The following is a 17,784-nucleotide window of genomic DNA, read 5'->3' as shown; positions in this document are numbered from 1 at the left end:
TTTATGGACGAGGAAGATGGACTGAACCAGGAGGAAGGTCTGGAAGACAGCCCAGACTTGGTAGAAGAAGGCTTCGGGGAAAATCCAGAAGAAGGACCTTCTCACCCCTGGCAATCACCATCAATATATTCCGACACTGATGTCCTAAACCTAAATCCTCCCGACATTTCACCTGTTAGAAATACGTCTCCCTTTGACGATCAACCCACATTTAATGCCCTGTTGCGCAGAGCAGCAGCACACTTCGAACTGGACACTGGGGAGCTCTCCCCTGAATTAGACTTTGTAGAAAGGGTAATTAAGGAGAAACCCCCGGTCAGTCAGACAATTCCCCTCCTCGCTTCGGTGAAGAGAAGAATCATCCCTTCGCTGTCCACACCCGCACTAATCAGAGGGGTTAATCCTAGAATTGAAAAACTTTTCACTCCTTCACCCTCAGACCCGCTGTACATCAGGGGACATTCCATTCCGGATTCCCTGGTAGTAACCAACACAAGAAAGAGGGCAGGGGTACCACTTTCCACCAGTGAGGCGCCACCTGACAAGGAGGGCAAGCGGCTATATGCCCTTGCAAAAAGAATTACATCCTCGGCTGCCTTTTCGGCAAGAATTGCCAACAACAATTCTTTGCTCGCTAGCTATGCGGACGCGCAGTGGGCCAAACTGCGCAAAGACGCCGAAGAAGCGCCGGAACCATTACGTACACGCCTGCTTTCAACTATTGGCGAAGGAACCCAGGTCAACCAGAGTATTGTAAAGAGCTCTCTGGATGCGGCAGAAACTGCGGGACGTTCCCTAGTTCAGGGAATAGTCCTAAAACGGCACGTATGGCTGCGCAACTCAGGGTTCAAACCGGAGACACAGGCGTCTTTAATAAATAAACCTGTTGAAGACTCAAACCTCTTCGGGAAAGCGGTGGATGAGGCTCTGGAGATGGCTAAAAAAGAGTTCGATACGATCAAAACTCTTGACCAAATCTCTAAGCCCGCTACCAGGCGCGGCTATGGCAATAAACGCTTTTTTCGTGGCCAACGCCAACAACAAAACCAGCAGCAACAGTACCCTGCCACCAATTTCCAGACCAATAGTGGCCAGTACAGCCAAAGAGGACAGCGCCGGGGCAAAGGAAGAGGGCGAGGGTCCACCCCCAGAGGTTCCCAAGCCCCTAACAACACCAAGTGACGCGAAGATTCGCGTCCCCTCCCATGCAACACCGGTCGGGGGCCGGATAACATCCTTTCTTCCAGCATGGGAGGGTATAACATCAGACCGCTGGGTACTTTCCACCGTAGCCCACGGATACTGCATCGAATTCAACAGTTCCCCAACATACAAACCCCCGAGGGGACGACGCATGTCACCGGAACATCTTGCCATACTTCTGCAAGAAGTACAACAACTGCTGGAAAAAGGAGCCATAGAGGTCGTGCCTCTATCTCAGGTAACGGAAGGTATTTATTCAGTGTACTTCCTTGTACCCAAAAAGGACCTAACCATGCGCCCTGTATTAGATCTGCGCCCAGCGAACAAGTTCATCAAACCCCAAAAAATTTGTATGGTGACCCTACAGGAAGTAATCCCACTGCTATCACAGGGAGATTACATGACAACATTGGACATGAAAGATGCATACTTTCATATTTTAATGTTGCCAGCGCACAGAAAATACCTCCGGTTCATGATAGAGGGCAAACACTACCAGTTCAGAGTGCTACCCTTCGGGATAGCATCAGCACCGAGGGTATTCACGAAGGTACTGGCAGTGGCAGCGGCCCACCTGCGCAGGTTGTCCATCCCAGTTTACCCTTACCTCGACGACTGGCTCATAACAGGGGATTCTTACGAAACATGCTTCTCCAATACCCAGAAGACTGTAGACCTTTTGTTCCAGTTGGGCTTCTCCATCAACGAAAAGAAATCCAGCCTAGACCCCAGCCAAATCAAACAATTCCTAGGGGCTCTAATTCAAACAAAGGACGGCCTCGTCTTCCCCTCCAAAGAGAGGGTCCAAAACATGTTGTTTCAGATCCCTCAATATGTGGCCGGTCGAGAGGTGACGGTACGCAAAGCAATGCGCTTGCTAGGCATGATGGCGTTGTGTATTTATTTGGTACCTCACGCGCGCCTGCGCATGCGCCCAATGCAGGAGTGGCTCAACAGCCAGTGGTGTCAGGCCAGCGGACTATGGGACGACCTAGTAGTGGTCTCGCAGGCCTTAGTTCTCTCGCTACGATGGTGGACAAAGGAAAACCTAGAAAAAGGGAAACCTTTTGCCACACCCGCGGCGGAAGCCACTCTAACCACAGACGCATCCCTCACAGGATGGGGGGGGCTCACCTATCCCATCAAACTGCTCACGGGGAGTGGACTCCGAACGTAGCATCCAAACACATCAATCTTCTGGAGCTACTAGCGGTGTTCAAGGCGCTAAAAGCCTTCAAGGAACACCTACAGGGCAGGACAGTGATGGTCCTTACAGACAGCACCACAGCCATGTATTACATCAACAAACGGGGGGGAACCCACTCTCCAGGACTGTCCAAACTGGCCCAAAACATATGGAAGTGGGCTCTCAAACAGAATATGTTCCTTCTATCACAACATGTACCAGGGGAACTCAATCTGCTGGCAGACAAACTCAGCAGAGATTTCCCCCTGCCCGAAGAGTACGAATGGCGACTGCACGAAGACATCGTCTTCGACTTCTTCACGCAATGGGGGTTCCCAGAAATAGACCTGTTCGCAACCCTGGAGAACTCACAATGCCAAAGTTACGCCTCCAGGTACCCCCAGAACCAATCCAAGGGGAACGGTCTGTCGATTCAATGGTCAGGGAGATTTGTTTACGCTTTTCCCCCGACTCCCCTTCTCAACAAGGTAGTGCACAAGATGCACCAGGAACAAGTAACCATGATACTGGTGGCTCCTATGTGGGCCCGGCAGCCATGGTTCGCTCACTTGATGGAGATGTCTCTATCTCCCCCAGTGAAACTCCCCTGCCCGTACAATATGCTGTCACAAGACAGGGGCAGGACTCTGCATCCATGCCCCCAGAACATGAACTTAGCAGCCTGGCTCCTGAGATCATAGAATTTGGACATCTACAGCTCCCGCAGAGATGCATGGACATCCTCAGGGAGGCCAGAAAACCTAACACTCGCCACTGCTATTCTAGCAAATGGAAGAGATTTGTCATTTGGTGCAGAGGAAAGAGCATCAACCAAATTGACTGCTCTCCCACACATATTATTCTATACCTGACCCACTTATTGGATTCAGGTCTAGTGTTCAATTCCATTAAAGTCCACCTAGCGGCACTTTCTGCATACACCACTTCCCAACTCAGTGTCGTGGTGGAAGATCCCTGTTATAAAGGCCTTCATGGAGGGAATAAAGAGAATTCACCCCCCGATAGCTGACCCAGCTCCCGGATGGGACCTTAACGTGGTACTTACCAAACTCATGGGCTCACCATTTGAACCCATGCACAAAGCATCTCTTAAAGACCTCACTCTTAAGACTGCTTTTCTAATAGCTATCACCTCCATCAGGAGAGTAAGTGAACTACAGGCTCTTTCTGTTCTAGACCCCTTTGTTACAGTTCACAAAGATAAAGTGGTTCTACGCACTCACCCAAGGTTTGCCCCAAAATTCATCTCAAAATTCCACGTAAACCAGTCGATAGAACTACCAGCGTTCTTTCAAAACCCTTCCAACTTGGGAGAGAGGACTCTGCACACACTAGATGTCCGCAGGGCGGTCATGTTCTACATGGAAAGAACCAGACCACTGAGGAAGACTAATCAGTTCTTCGTCTCGGTGGCAGCAGGAAGAGAAGGGGATGCAGTTTCAAAGTCCACTATTTCTAGATGGATTGTTCAATGCATCACTCTCTGCTATACTCTTGCTAAGAGAGAACTGCCCTTTAGGCCAAGAGCACATTCTACTCGAGGCACGGGGGCGTCCATAGCATTCATTGCAAATGTTCCCCTTGAGTCCATCTGCAAAGCGGCTACCTGGAGTTCTGTGCACACCTTTACAAAACACTACTGTCTAGATGCACACTCTAGATCTGACTCCCAGGTGGGGCAGGCAGTATTAAGACATCTTTTCTCTACTGTTCCTTCTCATAACCCACCGCCAACTCCGGGTACTGCTCGCTAGTCTATGCACAGCATGTGATTCTAAGCAGATTAACAAACATCAGAAGACAATGCATTACTTACCGTAAAAGCATTTCTGATGGTTGTATCTGCTTAGATTCACATGCGCCCACCCTTCCTCCCCGCTTGGATGGAAGGAACATAGACATCTTTCTATATTTCTCTCTTTTCTGTACTCACTCATGTCTAGAAGGCTCCCTCAGGGCAGAAAAATACAAACAGAGGGACCTCGACGCGTGAGGGATTGTGGGTACAACACACGTCACTATAGGGATAGTGTTACAGACACGCCTTGTCGACGTCCCCTTTTCGACTACGAAAAACAAAATGCAATACTCCGCAGTGACCACTGGATGTCGGACCTATGCACAGCATGTGAATCTAAGCAGATACAACCATCAGAAATGCTTTTACGGTAAGTAATGCATTGTCATATCTGAAACCTTGAGTGTAAGTGTTACTTGGCTACTTGTATTTGTGAATTTCATTGCTACAGCTCACTTTTACCCCTCTTGAGATGAGCCTGGCTGCTCATTCACTCTACCAACTTGTGTAATACAGACATATACCAAAAGGTGGGTTACCTAATACCAAGAGGACAAGTGTTGTGTTGTCTCCCACTGGGTTACTAAATCAATTCTTGCCTAACACTGCACTGGAGGTGCTGTGTGTCGGCATACAAAAAGTAGATGCCTATGGAGTTTGCCAGACTCCAAAAACAGAGGAAACGCATAATCCAAATCAGGTCAAAACACATGAGAAAAGGGTCTCACTCATTCCAGGGTTAAAATTAAAAAGTCCTAAAGTCCAGCAAAAGAGCTGGGGGCCTCTTAGATGGGAGGACTTTAGCACTGAAATTAGTATTCTCCCTAACAGCCTACTAAAATGTGTTGACCAGGTTAGATTCTAGGAATCCATCTTAATACTAAGTGAGCAAGGGAAATCTTGCAGAGAATTCGGTTTCTTTGCTGTGCCTGAATTCCTCAGACAGTGGGTGGAAATGAACGGTCCTAAGTACTAGAGGTTTTATTGGAGAAGGGTCTAATACTTCTAGGAGCAAAACATTGTCTGCTGGTCTGCAGCTTTGTGTGTTCCTTGTCAGTTACTGAAATCAGCGTTTGGGGTTAATTCAAAGGTCATGTAACAATCTTAATTTGATGAATCCACTTTGTACTTGATTACTTATTATACCGAATTCTTTGCAATTGTGACTGAGCATTTAATCATAATGTCTTCTATTTTGAATTATCTAAAAATAAAAAGTAAACCCACAAATAAATGCAATGGTGTACAAATGGCAGTTCCATTTTATCTGAATCTTCGATAATGAAGTGATCTTTTGATTATAGCTTTCTTTATGCATTTGCCAAACACAGTGCAAAGTGTAGCTTTCCCTTTACAAAGTGAGCTGACTGATTATTTTCTTTGGGAATTAGGTAAATGTTTGTCGGTAACGTTTACAATGATAAAGAGCTACACAGATCGACCAATGTCAAATTTGTTTTCCTTGCAGCCTTTCAGAAGGCTAATCTACCATTTTCTTCTGCCACAGTGTGCATCCTTGCACTCTTTGGTGTAGTGGTATGAACTTGAAGTTCAGCATGTACAAGACCTTGTCTTTTTTCTTTTACAGACTACAGTCCATACGGCGCGCACAGCAGCTGGGGTGGTCCTGCGTATAACACCCACCAAAATATCTCTACTCAGGGACACTTCACAGAGAGGTATTGGGATTCTGCATTCATTGAGACTAGTTACATGATGCAATGGCTTGCCATTTCTGTTGTCACCCTGTATGTCTGGCATGTTCTTTTACTGATCACGCAGGTCTTCTAATAATGCATTGCTGCTTCAAATGTTTGAGGCTTGTTGATTTTAATTCTTTCTGCCTCTTAGCACACCCATTCAGATTAGTAGCTTCCAATTCCATAGTTTGGACACAATTCATATGACAATTATTCCTGTTTAGAATGTTAGAATTGTTGGTACTCCTGCCAACACATTTTGTATTCATTTCAGAAGACTAGAGGGTCAGGAGTAGCAACAAGAATGAAACGCAGCATTGTGCTAGCTTTTGGAATGCTACGCCGTGAATTGTGTGCTGTAGTGTTAAGTGCACGATGGGTCATTTGTGTGCTGCTTGTTGGTGAGAATTCTCATTTCTGTGTAAATTCCCCTCGACCTTCGAGACCCTCAGCTCTTTTGCTGGACTTTAGGTCTTTTTATTTTTACCCTGGATTGAGTGAGACCTTTTTCTCTCTTGTATTTATTCAGATTTGTAGAGCACGCAGCAGCCTGGAAGCATCGTGGCACTTGTTACAGACAGACAGCTTAGTTCCAGGCAAAGGACAGAGGACAAAAAGTTCAGTTACATACATGCAGTTTTGCATAGAATCTTTTACACGGGTAAGAGCATACAGAGGGTTAGCTATAAAATGGAAGGTTTTGATTTTTTCTGGAAGGCAGGGAGAGTTTTCCGCTCTGATCGCTGGGGATAGATCATTCCATAGTTTGGCAGCTGTGTAGAGGAATCCCAGCCCTCCAGCTTCAGCTCTGTTGATGCGTGGAATGTGTAGTTGGTTGGCATAGTAAGTCCTAGTGGGTCGTGTCGTGTTGAGTTGGATTTGGTTATAGTCACTGCAAGGTATGATGGTGCTGTGAGGTTAAGACATTTGTGGGTGAGTGAGGATTTTAAATGTAATGCGCTCTTGAACTAGAAGCCAGTGAGCTTCCTGTCTGGCAAGGGAAATGTGTTCCCTTTTGGGAAGGCTCAGGGTAGTTCTTAGGGCATTGTTTTGCGTGACTTGGACTCGTTTAAGGTTTTTTGTGGATGTGCCTGCTAGGAGGGCGTTGCAATAGTCTAGTTTAACGCCAGTGGTGGATCTGGCTATGGATAGGCAGTTTGGCTTTGATAGGTATGGTTTAATTGCATTGATGAGTTTGGTTCTGTGGGCTGAGGCAGAGGTGATGACGCTGACCTGTCTGGTAATAGTGTTGAGTCTATGTAGACACCTAGAGTCTTTACAGATGTGGAGACAGGAATGGTCGTATTGTCAATGGTGAAGTTGGAGTACAGTTAATCTAGTTTGACTAGTGTGGTTTTTTAACTGACCTAATATGATTTCGGTCTTCTCCCCATTGAACGGTGGTGTATCTAGAGTGAAGAGCTTGGGTGTCCTTGTTGTAAGAGCCCGTCAGTGGTATGAGTACCTGAGTATTGTTGGTGTAATTGGTATACGTGATACCTAGGGTGTCAAGCTTGTCGAAGAGGGGCTTCGTAAACAAGTTGTATAATGTGGGTGCTGTGCAGGAGCCTTGTGGGACTCCGCAGTGGATGGTGGTGGGGGCAGCGTTGGATATGTTGGAGAATACTTTCATTGCCCTGCCTTCTAGGAAGGAGGTGATCCCTAGCGCTGCTTCATTTGAGAAGTTAGCTGATTGGGTGAGGTGTGCGTTTTATGATCAACCAAATCAAAAGCTGCCGACCGGTCAAGTAGTAGGAGGGCTGGCTTCCCTTTGTCCATGATTTGGGTGATCTGGTTTTTTAGGTCAACCAGAGCTGTTTCTGTACAGTGACCTTTGCGGAACCCTGATTGCCTAGTCCCGAGAATGGAGTGAGACTCTAGGAATTGTTGGATTTGGCAGTGGGCTGCTTTATCCAAGATCTTGAGGAGGAACGGCACAGTGGTTATGGGACGATAATTGTTGGGCTGTGCTGGGTCTAGTGTAGGCTTTTTCAGAAAGGGGCGTACCCATGCTGCTTTAAGGCTGGCGGGAAGGGTGCCTGTTCTGAAGGAAACATTAATGAAGGCTGTCAGGAGCGGGGCAAGGAGGTCTGTGCAGTCCTTTGAGTTTGGGTGGACAGATGTTCCCTTTGCACATGGAGGGTTTAAGGTTTTGGAGGAGGCTGATGTCTTCGGGGTTCAGTGTCTCTGAAAGTGAAAAGAGGTTTGGTAGAGTTTGGTGTAGGGGAGGTGGGGTCAAATAGTGTAGGCTTGGCATGGTGAGGTAGAGAGAGCTTTGTAGTGGTCCTTAATTTTTTTTTTGGAGGAGTTCAATTTGATTGAGCATGGCAGATTGGATACTGGAACACCATGCTTCATCTTTGATGATCTCATCTGGAGTGTTTGGAGGAGAGGTGAGTTCATTGAAGATGGCGAAGATTTCCTTAGATTGTGAGTTGGCATTGGAGTTTATTTTGGCTTTAATAATAGCATCTTCATACTGGCGGGAGATGAGGTTAAAGCAATTCTTAGTGTTGTCGCTGGGGTTGGTTTGCCAGCTTTTCCGAGCCTCCCTTTTAAGGGAGCGGAATGACTGTAGTTCCTCAGTGATCCAGGATTTTTTGTGTAGCGACTTTTTTTCCTTTTTGTATTCAAGTGGTGCTAAGGCATTGATGGCTGTATAGAGGGTATCTTTGTATATGTCCGCTAAGGTGTTCGGATCGTTGGAGAAAGGTGGGGCTAGTGCCGGGATGTTAAAGTAAGGTTGTAGGTTATCCTGTGTGAGTTTTTTGGAGCTTCTTACTTGAGCAGTGGGGGCCGGTGTGTGGATTTTTGGCGTGGAAGAAAAGGGTAAAGTGAACACAATACAGTTGTGGTCTGTCCATGCCAAGGCTGTGTTGGCTGTGACAGTGGTGAAACAATTATTGTCTGCAACCTAATCAAGGGTGCAGCCTTTGGAGTGTGTAGGGGTTGAGACTTTTTGTGTGAATCCTAGGTCGGTGTGCTTTTCAATGAGGGAGATGGCGGCTTTGTCATTGGAGTCATTAAATCCTAAGTTTAGGTCTCCAAGTAGAATCGTCTTAGTAGACGCTTTGATGTTATCGCTGAGTAGGTGGGTGAGGTGTCCCTGGAAGTCTGATGGGAGGCCAGGGGGGGCGGGATATAGTAGTGTATGTTGGTGGTGTTATTTGGGGACAGTGCAAGCTTGACAGATGGGGTCTGAATGCAAGGGTTTCTTTAAAGATGAGGGCTGCTACTCCTGTGCGACCTCGTCTGTCTTGTCTGAAAATGGTGTAGTCATGGTGGAGTGAGAGAGCGACCACAGGGTCATGTAGCCATGTTTCTGTGATGTCCAATAAGTAGAGGTTCTGGTTGGAAAGATATTTCTAGGGCGTGTGCTGGAAGTCATCGAACATTGAGGAGGGCACATTTAAGGTGTGGAGTGGGTGCGGAATTGGGCTTGATGCTGGCATGGATGCGGCCTGCGTCAGGCGTGTTGTGGGAGTGAATTTCTGTATGTGAGTGTGTATGAGTTGTGTGTGGTGCGATTGAGCGAGGAACGGGAGCCTAGGCAGAGATTAGGGTGAGCTGTGGAGATGGAAAAGTAAATGAGATCTAATGGTTGAGTTCTGGTTCTAAGTCTGGTGAGCATGAGGTAACTATGTGTGGGCTTAGAGGTTGTTGGGTGTTGATGAGGCTGGACATGATGGTGTGAAGTTGGGGAGTGGAGTGGTGCAGTGGTGGTTGAAGGTAGGGAGAGTTAGTGAGTGTAATGATATGGTGATGGGTGGCTAGAGTGAGTAAGAGAGCAAATGCTGTGGTGATGGAGGTTGAGCGACTGGTGAGTATCTTCCAATCAAGCTTACTTGTGAGATTGAGCAGCATGGTGCGGGTGGGAAAGCAGAGGCCAGGTGTTGCAGCAAGCTGCAATTAACATAGTGGGCAGGCAGCAGTGAGCAGATATCACTACGGTCCACTATTACACGTAGATAGCAGGCTGCAGTGGGCAAAATAGCATTACAGGCTACGGAACAGCAGTGACCAAAATATCATTGCAAGCTACTGAGCAGCATTGGGAAAGATAGCACTACAGGCTGCAGAGCAACAGTGACCAAAATATCATTGCAGACTATGGAGCAGTATTGAGCATAATATTAGCAGTGGTTTGCACAGTGAGTAAACGGCAAAGGGCAGATATCACTACAGTCCATAATTATACATGGTGAGCGGCAGCAATGTGCGAAATGTCATTACAGGCTGATGAAGGCAATCAATTGCTTAATGAGTCTGGGAGCTTTAGTGTCTGGACAAGAAGTAAAGCATTCAGAGGATATGATTTATGTGTGGTAGATAGCGCGAACAGGGGCAAGCAGGGCCTTAGATGGCCTTCGATGGGGCCAGCTCTTCTGCCTGTCGGCGGATATGGGGCAATTTCAAAACACTGGTTGCTTAGCAACCACGAGGGCGCTCAGCCTCGTTGTGGCGCCACATCACGCCCGACATTTTGTTTTGCTAAATCAATGTTGGCGCTGATGCAGATGTGCAACCTGGGCTGCCTAGGGTGAAATGGTGGTGCTGGATGGGATAAATGCTGCAGGATGAGCAGTTTACTAATGTATTTTTGGGATCACAGAGGATGCTGAATAAACTATCTCTTCTCCAATGAAAATAATCTAAATATCAATATTAAAAATAACAAAAATGTTTGGGGTGGCCAAAAGGAAGAGGGGTGAAAACACTTTCAGATGGTACATCAACTCCGAAATATTGGAGGTGGTGGACATCTACCCCTACTTGGGTATCCCTATTATGAGTAACCCCCCCCGCCCCCATCCACAAGAATATTTTTCCAAGAAATGGTAGATTACAAAGTGATGAAGTGGAATGTTATACGAAAATATGTCAAGTGGTGGTGGATATTCCATTGAAGGCTATTTGAAAGTGTATAGAAGTTGTATCCTACCCGGGGCACTTTATGCATTGGAAACAGTGGAGGGTAAATATATGACTAATCTAGGGATACTAGAAGGGAAATTATGGAGACCTCTGCTAGGTCTTGTTGGGGCCACATCGATTGAGTTGATAAGGTGTGAATTGGGATTAACCTCGTTGGAGTCTCTGTGGAAAATAAGATGTTGTAAACTCTAATAAGGCTCTCTTCCTCCGCTTCCCACATCATAATCCTAAAATAAAGATGTTGTAAACTCTATTTTAGGATTATGATGTGGGAAGCGGAGGAAGAGAGCCTTATTGGACTCATTGCAAAAAATATGTTGGGCAAAGGAAAAATGAACACCTTTATGGAAAGCTTAAGACATTAATCTCTTTCCTCAAAGAAATGGATTTGAATGCTCCCACCGAAAAAGAGGAGGTTATGTTATTTAAACATTTTAAGAAAAAAGCTTTAATCTAGGACCTGAGCCAAAACTTGACATATCTTTATACAAAGAAACAATATGGAATATATATGCCCTACAGGGGTTTAATCCTGCTACACCATGGGGTTATCTGATAAAAACGGGAAATGGAGAGATGGTGAGATGTATTATTGAACTTTGTTTGAATATTCTTCCATGCAAAGAATATACGGGGCGCTGGAAGAAAATCCCTTGGGGAGAAAGATTGTGTAGACATTGTAATATAGAGGTTGACACCACCCGACATATACTCACTAAATGTATAAAACTACAAGAATGGTATCAAAAAGGATACAGAAATCTGGTGAATGATATAAAAATGATATCATCTGACCAGTTTTGGCCGACCATCTATGAGGCCGAGATTATGGAATACATTGGGACAGCTTTTTATATATTGATGAAGGCAATTTTTTAATGGTTTTCTTTTCTAATGGTTAAATAATGTTTTAATGTTTTATCATTGAATATATGCTATATTTTGGCACTTATTAATAATTGAAGGAATAATATATAACCCATATTTTAGAATTTGTTGTGTAGTACACATGGAATAACACGAGTAGGGAATATGTACTTGACGGGGAAGACTTCTGCCCCTTCTTATAGAAAAATGTTAGTTGAGTAATAGCTGTAATGTCTTATCTTTATCTTTGCCATCTGTATAAATGATTTGGTTTTGTATATGTTAGTGTATAAGGTTTTAATTCACCAATTTGCACTTTACAGTAATATTTTTTTTACAACATTTTTTTTTACATTTTTTTATTTTTGATCTGATTTGGAATGTTTTCTTTGGTTTTTCTAGTCTGACAGACTCCAGCACCTTCAATGCAGTGTCACAGAGATGTCCATTGGATTTCTAATCAGGTTTAAATACCTTCTCTTGGGTGAACTACTGTTCCCAAGAGAAGTAAAGTGAAATTGACTTTACTTACCCGTTTTTCCTGTGTAGGTCCAGTACACACCATTTTATGTGGAAGTACTGGGTTGTGGGGGGGTTACTTAGCCCCTTTTTTTAACTTACTCATGTAACATTTTTTATGCTACCCTCACAGCGTTTAATCGCTGGTGGCATTGGTTTAATTTTCCTACCATTGTGCGTTTTTACCGCAGGCTGAATCCTCAGCAGCAGCACAGCATCCATTGGTGACCTTTTTGTCAAAATGGCCGCAGTCTTCTTTTTTCACCATTTCTTGTTAGTGAGGTCCTTCTGGGGTTTTACTCTGCCCGCCAAACCAGGTTTAACCCTTTTGTTAGTTTTGCCTTTGGCTTTTCAGTGCTGAAACCCGCCTCTGTCTCTAGTGTGTCTGGCAGAGCAGGAAACGGGGGAGGTGGCTGACACTCCCCATCCTTAGTCTCCTTGGTTACCTGAATGCACCCAGTGCTGATTGGCTGACTGGCTGTCCTTCTAGGACAGCCATCCTGCTGTTTGAGTGATAGCCTAGGCTTTGCGTGAATGGGATAAACCTGTATAAAAGGCAAAGTCTCTTGAACAGAAGGCAGAGGTGACCACTGGCCGAAACATCCGAAGAAAGAAACTTGAAGAGAAGCTTGCTGCACCGTTGGTTTGCCTGGTGAATCCTTGCTGCCGTGCTGAAGCTCCAATGTTCGTATCAACTTGAGAAGCCTGGAACAGACAACTTCTTCCCTTGGGTTGGTGGGACCAACTGACCCCAAGGATACGTTTGCGGGAAAACCTCTCCCTGCTGGCTGTACTTCATCGCTGCAGCTGGAACCGAGTGCCAGGGGTTAGGAAAACCAGAATAGAGTGCATCGTCTTTAAGCTGGACCAGAGCTCCAGTTAGACCCTGAGGACCCTCCCGAAGCAGGACGTCCAAGCCTGAGCCACCTCAACAGAGTGCTTGACCCCAGAAGCAAGGGGGAGCTCATCAAGTGTCCAACATCTGCGGTGGTGCTATTTACTGGTAGCTGAAACCGTGAAGTGATGCTTAAATGGAAAGAGGCCGTAGCCACCCCCCAAACTTCGAACTGCAGTGCAGGAGTCCTCCAGACGTCCTCCCTTTTGTCCCTACGACTGCAGCCCAGGAACCAAGGATCTGCAAGACTGCTAGCAGAACAGAAGCGCAAGCTGGACCCTCTTCTACCAACCTACGGTACTGTCTTGACAAAGGGGTTCTTACCTAATGTCTGTAGCTTGCCGTAGCTGGTTTTTGCAGATTTGATTCCAGGTCTGCCCTTCACAAGCTTTACAGCTTATGGCCCACCAGTGATTCTTTTTACTAGAAACTCCCAACATTGTGCAAGGCTTTTGTGCCATCTAAAGAAGTGCCTCAGCTCCCTAGTCATTGTCCCAATTGGCTTTGGCTATCCTGGCTCCCTGCAGACTCTTCTGACTCAATGACTTTGGTTCTACATATGTTTAACTTGTATTGCTGGGAAAGGCCTAACCTAGACTTCATTGCGAGATTGAAAAGTATTCACATGCTCCGAGAAACTGTTAACCTTTCCCTTCCTTAATGGTTTCCCAAGTGATATATTAATGCCAAACCTTGTCCTACCAAATGAAGTCACCTCAGGGTGTAGGAAGTATGTGTATGGCCTCCCAAAAGGGTATCGAATTGCTTATCTGAGCTCCGAGCAAGTGTTTTGAAGTCTAATTGTATTGTTGCATATTGCCCTTTCTAAACAAGGCTTATTTAAAAACGGACCGTTAAATAATTAATTTACTAGAAAACCTTGAGTATAAGTGTTATTTGAATACTTGTAATTGTGAATCTCAGTGTTACATCTCTACAGATCACATTTTAACCATCTTGAAGTAAGTCTGGCTGCTCAGCCACCATACCAGCTTGTGTAGTACAGACCTATACCAATACGTGGGTTAACTATTACCAGGAGGACAAGGCTGGTGTAGTCTCCCACAGGGTTACTGCATCCAATCTTGCCTAACACTAATTAGGAAAGATTTCTCTTTTTGCAACTTTCCATCCATAGTTTCTATGGACCCCCTTTCTTTTTGCTTTTTGCTTTGTTTTTAAACCTGATCCTTCTCCGGGGGAAGTAAAGCCTTCGGTTTCAGCTTCCCCAGTTCCCTTCCCTTTTGCTCATTTGTTATGGGGAAACTAAGGTATAAATTAATAATTTCTGTTGCTTGTGTGATCTGCTTAGATCACATGCTATGCACAGGCCGACATATAGTGGAAGCTGCAGACTATTAGTAGTTTTTCGAAACTCGAAAATGGTAGTCGAAATAGGGCGTGCCAGTAATACTATCCCTATTGTGACATCCCCTTTACCCATGAGCTCTCACGCATGTAGGTCCCTCAGATTGTTTTTTTCTGCCATTGTGAAAGGTCGCAAAATATAAGCGAGTCCTTTTTCGGTGTACACCATTGCACTTTAATAATTTAGTGTTTCTTCCTGTCCTTTGCCGACGACATGACTTGACGCGGTTAAGACTGAAGAAGACTTTGAAGCTGACCTTCGGACAGAGACTTTGACGGCGCCACCTGACCTTGGAAGGCTCTTTTGGCCTCGGCCTTACAGTAGGGAGAGTGGGGGGTGGTCATAAACATGTATATTCCCACCCTTTCCCATAGTCGCCCAGCTGCCTACATATATTATGGAGCGTCCTTCCTTTTAAGTTCTGCCCGTCCTGCAATAGAAAGTTCACGTGGGTCAACAAGAGTAGGGTTTGTAATCTCTGCTTGAATAGAGACCACAACGAGGTGCATTGCCAGGCTTGTAAGCTTCTCTGACTGAAAACCCTCAAAGACAGGCGAACTAAACGTTGGGCCCATCACGCCATGCAGGCCGAGGCCTCCATGAACGTCGAAGAGGCATCCAACAACGGCAGCGACGCTGTCCCTTCGGACGGCGAGGGTGACTGGGAACTTCCACGTTCCTCAGTGCCAGCCCCCGACCTTAGCAGACAGGCCGGCGGTCCTGTTACAGGGAAGACACCCGGCGGCAAGGGCACCGCACTGCCCTGCAAACACACCCCACGGCGATGCGATTAAGGTCGCACAGTGACAGTGAGTCGATAGTGAAGGGCAGATCTTCCTATCAGATGTCCTCTGGGCATTCCGAGCGGCCGCCGCATGACAAGCCCGCCAAGACAAAGGTCACCCGACTCAAAACTCCCCGTCTGGTCCCACGACTGCAAAAAACACTGTGCAAGCCATCCCCGCGGTCGAAGTTTGGCCTACGGACAAGCCCAGGGAGTCCTCCAAAACCCCCTCTTTGACCCCGAGCTCCATAAAATCGTCTAAGAGCAGGGACCATAAAGAGAGGGCAAATCCAGCTCTGCTAGAGAGAGGGACTCACTTAGCAAGGAGAAGGCTAGGGAGCAACCCTCTAGCCAACATAAGACTATGCCCCTACAGGACACTATAGTAGAGTCTGATCATGCACATCAGCCTGACTCCATCAGTCTTGATGATGAAGGGAAACATACCCCCACTTCTGCCTCCTCTGACCCAGGGTTTATACCCGGTTCAGCCACATGGTCTGCACAGGATATTGACAGTCATGAGTCGCATGACCTGCTTAGCAGACTTCTTTGAAAAACATCCACATGTTCTAGACTTGCCCTTTAAGCCTACCACTACACAGGCGTCTGGTTCCAACATACCACCTACAGCCTCTCAGTCCCAGGCAACATAAAAAGAGATCTCGTCCCCCAGTAGAATTGTTTGTTGAACCACCACACAACTCCTCGCCTCTCTACAAACAGGATGTAGGAGAGGATGAATACTTAGACGAGGGTGAACCCTATTATGGTGACATCTAGGGTTACGACGCGGGGGGGGGATCAAGATGACACCGACTCTGGTTTTTGAGATGGACTCTCCAGTCCCGCAAGACCTTGGTTTACCAGACTCCCTGGTGGAAAACCAGCCACTAATCGACGATATACTCATAAGGACTGCAGAGCATTTCGGCATAAGAGGCCCAACAGGGCAACGATTTTGCAGAGAACATGTTGGGTGATAAAAAAACGGGCAACCCAATTTATCCCCCTGCTAAAATCAGTCCAGAGAAGGATTCAACCTTCCCTAGAACTACCAAAAAATACTAGGGCGGTGAACCCTTGGATCAAGGACCTCTTCAAACCAGCACCTTCCGACCCCTTATATATATGGTGGTAACTTTGACCTTACTCTAGTTGTTACCACCACCCGCAAGATAGCTGGTACCCCCTTGGACGACTCCGAAGCCCCTCCGGACAAGCTGAGCAAAACATTATATGCCATGGGTAGAAAGATAGCGTCCACTGCAGCATACCAGGCGTGTATAGCAAACATTACACCTTGCTATCCAGCTATGACTGCACAAAGTGGGATGAGGTAAAGGCGCTGGCAGAGTCGGCGCCAAAGCCACTAAAGGCCAAACTCTCCATTCTGGCTGCCAAAGGCAGAGCTACAGCAGGCGTCATCCTAAAAAATAACTTTGACGCAGCTGACAACATTGTACGCGTTATTGCAGAAGCCACCATTTTAAAACGCCATGCCTGGCTTAGGCAGTCAGGCTTTAAATTTGAGACTCAAGCTACCCTACTAAATATGCCAGTTGAGTAGTACATTATTTGGAAAGGTAGTTGAAGACGCCCTCAAGTCCGCCAAGGATGAATGACACCCTCCAATCCCTTGGCCAACTGACTAATAAACCACCAGGCTAAAGAGGTGGTAGTAATTTTCATTGCTTTCGGGGGCAAAACGTGCAGAGAGCAACCGGATACAACCAAAACCAAGGTTCGTCTTGGAATACCTATCAACAAGCCACCCAGAGTTACCCCAGGGCCTGCAGAAGAGGGAGAGGCTCCCCCACCAGAGGTGGAGGGACACCCTCGAAGCAATGACTCCACGCTACTGGTCCCCTCCCATGCCTCCCCAGTCGGTGGACGAATATCTTTTTACATCCACGCATGGGAGGGTATGAATTCGGACAAATGGGTGTTGTCAACAGTGACAGGGGGTTATTGTATAGAGCTTCAAGGAAGACAGTCAAACCTCCCCCACACTCCCAAGAGAAACCATCTCAGGAGGAACAACTTATCCAGCTAGGAGAGGTGAAAGCTCTACTCCTCAAGGACACCATCGAGGTCGTGCCACACAAAGGTGTAAGCAAGGGTATTTATTCAACATACTTCCTTGTTCCAAAAAAAGATCTGACCATGCGCCCGGTACTAGACCTGCGCCCTGCAAACAAATTTGTAAAACCACAAAAATTTTGCATGACAACTCTACAAGAAGTAATCTTTCTGTTAAAAAGGGGAGATTACTTTGCAACATTGGACAAGAAAGATGCCTATTTTCATATCTCAATGCTCCCAGCGCACAGAAGATTTTTGCGATTCAAAGTAGCAAACCAACACTATCAGTTCAAGGTGCTGCCCTTCGGAATAGCCTCGGCTCTAAAGGTGTTCACCAAGGTACTGGCGGTGGTGGCAGCGCACCTACGCAGGGAGTCAATCCCAGTGTACCCCTACCTCATCACGGGAGAAAACTACCATCT

At 46.3% G+C, this 17,784-nt stretch overlaps 1 protein-coding gene across 5 annotated transcripts in view; it reads left to right on the top strand.

Moving 5' to 3' along the window:
- RC3H1 (ring finger and CCCH-type domains 1) overlaps positions 1-17,784 on the top strand; it is a 1,368,452-nt gene that overhangs the window by 1,088,109 nt on the left and 262,559 nt on the right. For all 5 annotated transcript variants that reach the window (XM_069641098.1, XM_069641097.1, XM_069641095.1 and 2 more), the window contains one exon: positions 5,797-5,887. In XM_069641098.1, coding sequence (XP_069497199.1) covers positions 5,797-5,887 — 91 coding nt within the window. The remainder of the gene's footprint in view (positions 1-5,796; positions 5,888-17,784) is intronic.

The sequence above is a fragment of the Ambystoma mexicanum genome, chromosome 1q, assembly GCF_040938575.1.
Source record: "Ambystoma mexicanum isolate Mex_15411 chromosome 1q, UKY_AmexF1_1, whole genome shotgun sequence".
In the NCBI taxonomy this organism is placed as follows: domain Eukaryota; kingdom Metazoa; phylum Chordata; class Amphibia; order Caudata; family Ambystomatidae; genus Ambystoma; species Ambystoma mexicanum.
Note: the sequence above shows the minus strand (reverse complement) of the source record. Positions and strands in the feature narration are given on the sequence as shown.